The sequence below is a fragment of the Cibotium barometz genome, chromosome 25 (assembly GCF_041138505.1).
Source record: "Cibotium barometz isolate CiBa-2024 chromosome 25, ASM4113850v1, whole genome shotgun sequence".
NCBI classification, from domain to species: Eukaryota; Viridiplantae; Streptophyta; class Polypodiopsida; order Cyatheales; family Cibotiaceae; genus Cibotium; species Cibotium barometz.
The window spans coordinates 41537273-41547377 of record NC_141070.1 but is presented as its reverse complement, the minus strand read 5'-3'; the positions used below and the strand labels follow the sequence as shown (position 1 = coordinate 41547377).

At 38.6% G+C, this 10105-nt stretch overlaps 1 protein-coding gene across 1 annotated transcript; it reads left to right on the top strand.

The window, feature by feature from the left end:
* The first annotated feature begins 536 nt into the window (after window positions 1–536).
* Window positions 537–2567, top strand: LOC147624576 (uncharacterized). The gene has a single exon (XM_086819592.1). It carries the CDS (start codon window positions 923–925, stop codon window positions 2312–2314), a length of 1392 nt encoding a protein of 463 aa, XP_086675718.1. The 5' UTR covers window positions 537–922; the 3' UTR covers window positions 2315–2567.
* The last annotated feature ends 7538 nt before the right edge of the window (window positions 2568–10105 follow it).

The following is a 10105-nucleotide window of genomic DNA, read 5'->3' as shown; positions in this document are numbered from 1 at the left end:
ACCACAACAAGATAACCATAGACTAAAAAGATGCCAAAACATAGAATATGGTTTTATTTTGTAGCTTAATGTAGAATTTAAAAGGAAAGAATGGCACGCGCTTCTCTATTTAATTGGTGATTGAGACCTTTCATGGGGGTACAATTTCAAAAGTAATTTTCCATGAAAGCTACAAATGGGCCATACCATGGAGCATGTGCCTAATCCATATCCCCTTCCTAGCTTTTTCATGCAAATTTTTTCTCCTTGCACTGATACATATGTGGGCTTAGGCGCACACACACACATATGTATTTACCCCACATACCGAGAGAGAGAGAGAGAGAGAGAGAGAGAGAGAGATTGCACATAAGAATATAAAAAGTAAAAATAGTTGAATAGGATAGAGTCATACAGTAATTTTTGGCATTTTATCTTGGGAATCTATAGAGACAAAGATCTTTGACCTCTTAGCTTACATGGAGGTGCGCTTGTTGACATGACCTTTTACAAAAGCAAGTGAAGAACAAGGTGGAGAATCCCAAGTGTGGGTTTTTTTTTAATAAGGGTAATGGGTTTTTTTAAACAGGTGATAGAGGAGGGTTTTTAACAGGGTGATGGGGTATGGTCACGCGATGCGTCCTGCAACTAGATTTGTTCATGGGAGAGGACCCCACTTGTACCAAGAGATTGTCGTTTGCGTGGAGGTGTGTGGTCATGTGATGTGAGCATGGTACTAATTTTATCAGAATGGTGGTAGCAGAGAAGGTTGGCATGGGCGCCACCGTCGAGCAAGGGAACAAAGTGAGCGGGCACTATGCCTATGTGGGGGATCAACAAAGGAAAAAGACTTCGTGAAGGGCGACGTGACATGTACATTTTCTATGGGCAAAAACATGGCCCCCTCTTTCTATAAGTACCTTCAATTAAGCAAAGGCTAGCTATGGCGCAGCGTTCCCCTTGCACCCCGCAGGAGGAGGAGGAGGAGGAGGAGGAGGCGGCGGCGGCGGCCGCTGAGGAGGAGGAGGAGGCGTCCACAGCCGACCTGCTTCTTCCCCTCCCTCTTCACCTTGCCATTAGAATTCTAGCCCTGTTGCCAGTCCCTTGTATTGCTCAACTTAGACTCGTATGCAGGCCTTGGAGCTCCCTTCTCTCCTCTTCTTCTTTCTTATCCAATTTGCAATTAGAATACAAGGCTTGCAAGAACTCCGATCGCGAATGGTGGTTTGTCATGGCCACCTCCTCTTGTACCGCCTCTTTCAGCCATGATTTCATAGCTTTCAGCCCTTCCTTCGGCCCATGGAAAGGATTCCGCTTGCCAATTCACTGCTCCCCCAAGTTGGGCGATTTGCTGCTTCGGATAGCTTTCTCACAGAGCATAGTGCCATCGGTAGTGAACATGCTGGTGGCAAGCGCGGGCGGCCTCATGTGCGCAGTGGTGAAGGGCGGCCAGCTTGGATTCACACAAGCAGGAGCGCCCAACAGCGAGCAGCAGAGCTCCTCTTGTGCTCTCGTTAGCAAGCTCGACTACGATGTGGTGGTGTTCAACTGTCTGACAGGCTCTTTGAAGAAGTTGCCGAGGCCAGAGAGGCTGGCGAACAGGTTGATATCATCGTGTGCCATCTCAATGAGGGCCGATGAGGCCACAAACACATATGGGATAATTCTGTCGGATCTGAAGCACCGAGACATGGAGATCTATGATTCGAGGAGCGGTTGCTGGAGCACGGGGCTCGGCATTCGACGTGCCGAAGCATCGACAGGCCCCGCTTTGATGACGGATCTCTTGGAAAGTGATGTGATAAGGCACCACAAAGAGGAGCTTGTGGCGTACAACGCCGGATCTAATGTATGGAAGAAGGCGAACGTGGCCTTACCTCGCTGTCCGGCGACGGAGCTACTGAGGAGCACCGTCATCAAATGCAATGGCCGACTTCTGCTAGTGGCGTGCCTCATGAAGCACGCCGTTTCCATGAAGGGATTTGGCATATGGCGACTGGTGCAGTGCCCGCCGCTGGCCGACCGCCAAGTAGAGACGTGCTTTACTTGGGCGGAGGTTGGCCGGATGCCGGCGCAAATCTTGGCGGACTTGGGTCGAACATATTTCGATAGCCCGTCCTTTTACGACTGCAGGTTCGTGGGCGGCGAACATAGCGACTGGCTGTGCATGACGGGCGCCCACTACACGATCGGCAGTCGGAGCCGGGCCGAGTACTGGCCTCCCGTCATCTACAATTTGGCACGTGACGAGTGGCACGTGCTCCCTTCCTACAAACACTCGAGCAATTTCCTCTGTGTTTTCCCATTCGAGCCCAGATTCAACGCGGCCGTGTAGCCATCTTTTAGCGTGATATCACTACACCTAGTGAAAATAGTCACCCAAATGTTCATATGTACCTCATCTTCAACAACAAAATCTTGTGCCTTCTCCACCCACACACACACACACACACAAGCATGTACATTCTAGGGCTTTCTTCAACAACTTAAGGCCCACACACTTTCTTTAACCTTAAGCAAATTTTCATCACCACATTATGCTCTTGTACTTCATCAAAGAATTTGAAGACTTCTAAAATTTCTTTCAATCATGTAGTATCGTTTTTTTTTTCCCTTGATGTAAAAGGACGATAAAACTACACACAGAAGGAAGGTGCAACTTATCGTTTTTTAGTTTTCCAAATGAACCGAGGTTCTCTTCTTTTAACAATCATAAGAAGATACTACAATAAAATGAAAAGCCATGATCTTTCCAATTAATATATTCTTGATCACACAAAACACAATAGTACATAAGCCACATTGAGAGAAGCTTGGAGACATGCCTTCCTAGGTCTCGTTAGTACTGCTCAAAAAACTTTTGTTGTCATTATATTTTTACCATTTGAAATCAAAAAATCCAACTTTAAATTTGTAATGGTCTTCATTATCAAGGGATTATAATCCTGATTGTTTCTCTAATTTTTAGTAGCATTGGCTTTATCTTGCTTGGTTGGAAAACTCATCTTTTTGAAGAACTACTCCTTAGTTGTCATGCTGGTGTGGGTTCAAAGTCATCATCAACAAAGACAAATAATAAAGATTGACTAATAATGGCCTCTATCAAACACTACCTTACATTAAAATTATTTTATTGTGAATGATAGGAAGTAATAATGGCCTCTATCAAACAGTACCTTACATTAAGATTGTTTTATTGTGAATGATAGGAACTAGTTGTTTGTGGTAAAATGCATGAACTTATAACCACACTATTCTTGAAATAGTGTTAAACAACTTAACAAGCATTTTGCTATACAAGCACTTAATATTGTTTCATGTCTTGTGAATGCGATTTTTAATTAAATTAAGAAAGAAATGTTCATTTCTATGGAGTACATTTCACTATGAAAAAAGGAAAAAAAATCAATGCACTTATAACAATTTAAGGGCTTAAGATATGTGGACCTTGAATTCTCCTTTTTTATATAAAAGAAACAAACAATGTGTGGTTTCCCATATATAATAGTTGGACACTTTGAGAGTGTAACTCATGCATACGTGTACTTTAGTGGATTATTCCAAAAAATAAAGTTCTTCTTCCTTTATGACACATGATGCCAAGTTACATTATTTAATGCTTAATGCTTAAGTGATGAGGGCCTTTAGATGAATTTTTGCATGCACACATGATGGTTGACAAAAAATTTAGTTAATGATTAAGTTGAAGGCTTAGCACAATCTCGATGTAGGGTATGGTAGCTAGATCAAATGCATTGAAATTCATACATCCTACATTTGATTCCCAAATCGCACTCTAGATTAGTGTGCACATGTGCATATTGAAAGATTTAGTAAATCTTTAGTGCATTAGTACTTGTAGATTGATACATTATGGATACATAAATATGAGAACCTCCAAGTTATCCCTAACTTGTTACTGGGAAATGTTGAGGCCATTATCCAAAAATACATATCTCAAATCTCAACACTTGAGAGCTAGACCTTCCCTTCAGAAAGAGATAAAGGGAAGGGTGTTAAAATATGGATCTAGAGCTCTCCTAATTTTCTAAATTGACAAAACACAACTACTTAATTAATGCTAATCTTACACTAATGATATTACTAATCTACAGTGGATAGAAATGAAAAGGTCTTAGTGTGAGCGTGTGCGAATTAAGATTAGACTCAAGTTCAGTTAGGTTACAAGATGGAAATTTATACTCATAAAAAACCATGAGATGTTGTGCTTGTTCTCGTTGCTTGAAATGGTTCCCTTCTAGATATAAGGAGCTACACCCTTTTGCTTGGTTGCTCATGTGGGATAATTTCTAGCTTGCTCATGTGGGAACATACTCTTGACTGCAAGTCAGCTACTCATGCCTTGCCCTTTCTTGTGCCCAAGGCACCATAAACCTCAACACTCCCCCTCGGTGCCTTAATGTTGGTCGGATGCGAGCTACAAACTTAAGGCTACTGCAAGGTGGTCGGATGCGAGTTACAAAGATCCATCCACCCCCCTTAGTGTTGAGTGCTACTTAAGGTGGTCAGGTGTTACAAACTATCATCATCCCCCTAGGTGTATAAATTGCTAATCTCAACTGGTTAGGTGTGATAAGAAAACACAATACAAAGGACTAGGTCTACTCATCGGTGATCTTTTTACAACTTTTAGGCTAAGTTTGCAAGGCTTGTCAATGTAGCTTTTCATCTTGTTTAGCTTCTTGTGGGCTACTTCTCGACTCTTAATCTTTTCTCTTTGGCTTGACTATTTGCTCTTTGGTAGCTCCTTTGATGTGGACTAGTTGCACTTTTCCATTTATGGTTTGCACAATCTGCTCGCATACTCATGTGGTTGTGGCGTTTTTACAAAGGTTATATTCCTCCTTTTCACACAGACTAGTGTGGTCATTTGGCCACTTTTATAATCTTTTTCACACTTCAGAGAATTTTTCTTGCTCATATTGGAGACATGTACAATTGTTGCAAATTTTAGGTGAAAAATTTTGTCGAGGATGATTTTATTGTGAGTTTGGATGAAGGCCTTGTTGATGATGATCCAGTTGATGAAGCTATCATGGTTGTTGAAACCCAAAACATAGTAACACTTAAAAGAATACTCAAAAGGCTCAAATACACACATTCCATGTGAACTAGGGCTTCACGAAGCCTCTTTAAAATGTTGAAATCTCAAGGCCTTGGACTTTAGGTTTTTTTTTCCCTTTTTTGAAAACCTTATCACAACGGTGTATGCATGCGCGGCGAGGATGTCTGCGCGAGCTCGATGGGAGCTACCACGTCTACCACTAGATTTTTCTATGCTTTGCTTGCTCGCTTGTTGATTTGTGGCTCGGCTTATTGTGTGCTACACACTCTACTTGGATTGGGTTGCGTGGTGTATGGCCTCTCTTACTCCATTTTCCATGACTCACACTAGTGCTCCTGCAGGTTAGATTTCCACCTACATGCTCCTTGCTACTACTCTGCTCGATGTTGTTTAGCACAAGAGTAGAACTTCTGTTGGCTCTCAACGCTTAGGTTTCCACTAATTTGTGGCCTTGTAATGCTAAGCTTCAACTTTGTCATTGAGCTTGAATCAAGGCTTACTTAAAATCTTTTAACTTGAGAAACCCTAATCTTAATAACCCCAATAAGAAAAGCCATTCCCCATGCAAGAAGGCTAGCACCAGAGAGAATTCAGAACCTCCTAATGATCAAGATGGAAAATACTTAATAACCTTAATATCTTGCTATGCTGAGAGTGTAATACCTAAGCTCTGATACCATGTTAAAACACAGATCTAGAGCTCTCCTAATTTGCTAAACTAGCAAAACACAACTACTTAATTAATGTTAATCTTACACTAATGATATTACTAATCTATGGTGGATAGAAATGAAGAAGACTCATTGTGAGTGTGTGCAAATTAAGATTAGACTCAAGTTAAGTTAGGTTACAAGATAGAAACTTGTACTCATAAAAAGACTTGAGATGTTGTGCTTATTCTCATAGCTTGAAATGGTCCGCTTTCATATGAGGAGGTATGCTCTTTTGCTTGTTCTCATAGCTTGAAATGGTCCGCTTTCATATGAGGAGGTACACTCTTTTGCTTGGTTGCTTATGTGGGATAATTTCTAGCTTGCCCATGTGGTAGCATACTCTTGACTACAAGTCCTCTACTCATACCTTGCCCTATCTTGTGCCTAAGGCACCACACATCTCAACAAAGTGAGATTCATTATTTATCAATAGATCTTTACTGGATTCACATTATAAAAATACTCTAGATAGCACATGCATTCAAGAGACTATAAAAATAAGGAATTAGACCTATGTTATAGGTAGAGATAACTTGGTGAGTATATATATTTCACAAACATCAAACCATAGAAACATATGGAGAATCTTTAGGAGTTGTTCACTTTGAACTAAAACCCCAGCTCTAATTAATTTCAACTTGACTTACCACATCAGTGACCTTGTTTTTGGCCTTGTATTGTAGTGTGTAACTTACTCAATGTCCACTAAATTATACGAATACCTTTTTCTTAAATTATCTTTTATTGACTCTAATTATGCTCACAACATTCCTCAATGCTCCTTGCATTCATGGCAGCATCATCATTCAACTTAACCTATTGGCAAACTTCTATTTTTAGTAACTTTTGTTATGGTAATTACTTTTTTTAGGGAATGGTTACTTCTTACACAATTTCTTATAGATAAAATAGAACCATTTCTATTGATGTGTCTACTTTCATCCTTCCATATACTTTTATTTTTAGATAGTTTGTGTTTTAATCTAAAATTCATTTTTAATACAACTATTTGACAGTTGACTTCCAATGAGTGGATTAACAAGGAACATCAATGGTCGTTGAGGCCTACCATTGAATGGTCACTTCTTACACCATTTCTTATAGATTAAACAGAACAATTTCTATTGATGTGTCTACTTTCATCCATCCATGTACTTTTATTTTTTAGCTAGCTTGTGCTTCAATATGGAATTGATTGTTAAAGAAACTTGTTGAGATTTTACTTCCATTGAGTGAGCCAAGAAGAAGCGAACATCAATGGTGGTTGAGGCCTACCTCTTCAAGGTGTGGCCCAAGCTCAAATCTATGTAGTTTGAATCAATGCCAATCTCAAGTTGGTTGAAATCCTCCTAAAAATTTTCAAGCTGGCCAAGTAAGCCAGCCACACTTCCATGGTGTCACTTTAAGTGAACATTTGGCTACTTTTCTTGGTAGATTAAGTGATCGACTCTCTTCCTTAACGGAAACTTTCATTGGAAGATCTATCACATTAGAATAATCATAAAATTTTTGGAAGGTGGAGGGGGCTAGATAGGGAGGATGCATATTTGGTGCTCTTTCCTTCCACTTTAGAGGAAGGTGTTGACAACAAGTAATACAACCAACACTCTTTCAACTATTCAATTAATTAGGCTATCTCAAAGGACTATTTTTGAGAACCTTAAGGATCTAAAATATGTATGACATGACAATGTAGGCTATCTCAAAGGACTATTTTTGAGAACCTTAAAGGGCTATCTCAAAGGGCTATCTCAAAGGACTATTTTTGAGAACCTTAAGGATCTAAAATATGTATGACATGACAATGTAGGAGATACACAACCTCCTTGAATTAGGGAAGGAGAAGCTAAAGGAGGTAATCATGCCAGTTAATGTTTTACTTTTTGCCTTACCTTCTAATTCATGAGAGTTCATGCTTAAATAGTGAGTCATGAGAGCCATGCTAGGGTCCACCAAAACAAAATTTAAGGGTAATTGTGAGGCTCAATGCTGCCTTAGTGTAATGTCAAGAAGCAACTATGTAATTGGCGATTGACAAGACTATGACTAAGAAGGAAGCTATGAATGGTTCCCAACTACATCAATGTAACCTCTATTGTACTTTTGGTATCCCTTCTTTGAAAAGAGGTACAAGAAATAAGGACACTAACGGAAAGGAATAAACATAAAGAGTTTATTAGAAGGTAAAAGATCTCATGTAAACAATTATTATATTAGTGTATCTCTTACTATCTAATGTAGTAGGTGATTGTTTTTCACATTATGTGCCCAAAGAAAGTATTGCACCTTTTGTGAGAACATGGTGTAAATGAGTGCTAGTATTTTAAGGGATTAAGGAACATGCTTTTTGGTTAGCATGCACTATTTTTTAAAATTTTCTTGCTCAAATGAATAAATTATGCTCACCTATCTTAAGGAACTCATGAAGGTATATTGATAAGTCAAAACATGTGCTTTGTCTTGAGGAGGCCCTTATTCACCTCACCATATCCATTTCCATCATGTATAACATGCTTTCGTAAATTAGTAAATTTATGAATAAATATCCTTTTATCATATTGACCACTTTACTATAGTTTGAACATATAGCTTGGGTGTCATGATATGATAAAAGGATATTTATGAATAAATATCCTTTTATCCTATCAAGCACTTTACTATATTCATAAATATCCTTTTATCATAGCGAGCACTTTACTATATAGGTTGAATGGCATGACATAATTTCTCATAATTATAAGTCTCACCATGCAAAATTACTTACACTACAAATTATAAGTCTCACCATGTAAATTTACTTACATTACAAATTAATATACATCGAGAACTCTTTTATCAAGGCCAAGCTAAAAACCAAAACACTTCCTTAAGATCACAATATTTTTAATTAACCTAACTTTAATGCAAAGTTACATGATCATATCTTTATGTAACCAATGCTAAAATCAACCTTGAGCATTCAATTAGTTATTAAAGAAGGCTACTACTTTACACTATGCTTAAAAAATTAGTTTGTGTAGCCTCAAGGGAAAGAAGTCTATTTATTATTCTTGATATTGATCAAAGTTATAAAAGAATGATATCATGCTTGCTAAACAAAATATCCTTAAAGATGATATTATTTTTTGAGAAAATATTTATCTTGCAATTTTGAGCAAACAAAAAGAATTTAAAATCTCCAAATTTCTAAGTATGTTTTTGAGATAAAATTTTCATTTATTGGTGCTATTGTTCATGAGTAGGATCCGCTTGATGTTCAATGTATCTCTTAATCATAATATAGATTCCATGGGTTGGACGTGTCAGCTAAACTCAGACTAAGAAGATACCAAAACATAGGATCTATGGTTTTGTATCTTAATTTAGAATTTCGAAGGAAAAACTTTAAATAATAATTTACAAATGGGCCATACCATGGAGCATGTTCCCAATAAATGTCCCCTTCCCATCTTTTTTATGCTCATCTTTTTTCCTGCCCACATATATGCATATGGACACATAAGTGTGCTTTGGCATGTGCACACATATGCATGCACATGAGTGTGCATGTGCGCACGCGCACACACACACACACAAAGAACAATGTGTGTGTGTGTGTGTGTGTGTAGAAAGAGAGAGAGAGAGAGAGAGAGAGAGAGAGAGAGAGAGAGAGAGAACAATGTGTGTGTGTGTGTGTGTGTGTGTGTAGAAAGAGAACAATGTGTGTGTGTGTGTGTGTGTGTGTGTGTGTGTGTGTGTGTGTGTGTGTAGAAAGAGAGAGAGAGAGAGAGAGAGAGAGAGAGAGAGAGCGTTAATAAATTCCATTTTTGCATAATATGTAGACACAAATGTCTTCAACTTTGGAGTCGCCCTTGACATGATTGTTTACTTAATATGTGTAGTATAAATACTTTAAGAGTAGTTGTCCTTGACATGACCTTTTACAAAAGAATTGAATATGCAAAGTATAATACTTTAGGAGTATTATTTGGACTCCTCATGAAGGAATAACTTATTTATGATGTTGGAGAGAGAGGTCATAAGATACATCATTCAACTAGTGTACTAGATTTGCTCAGGCTACTTTTGCCAAAATATATTGTTGCTGTGTGGAGTTGCGTCACATAACATATTTGGACTCCTCATGAAGGAATAACTTATTTATGATGTTGGAGAGAGAGGTCATAAGATACATCATTCAACTAGTGTACTAGATTTGCTCAGGCTACTTTTGCCAAAATATATTGTTGTTGTGTGGAGTTGCGTCACATAACATACTTTTACCAAAACTTTTGTTGTTACATGTAGAATTGGTGTGTCACTTTGTTATATTAGCATGGAACTGAAT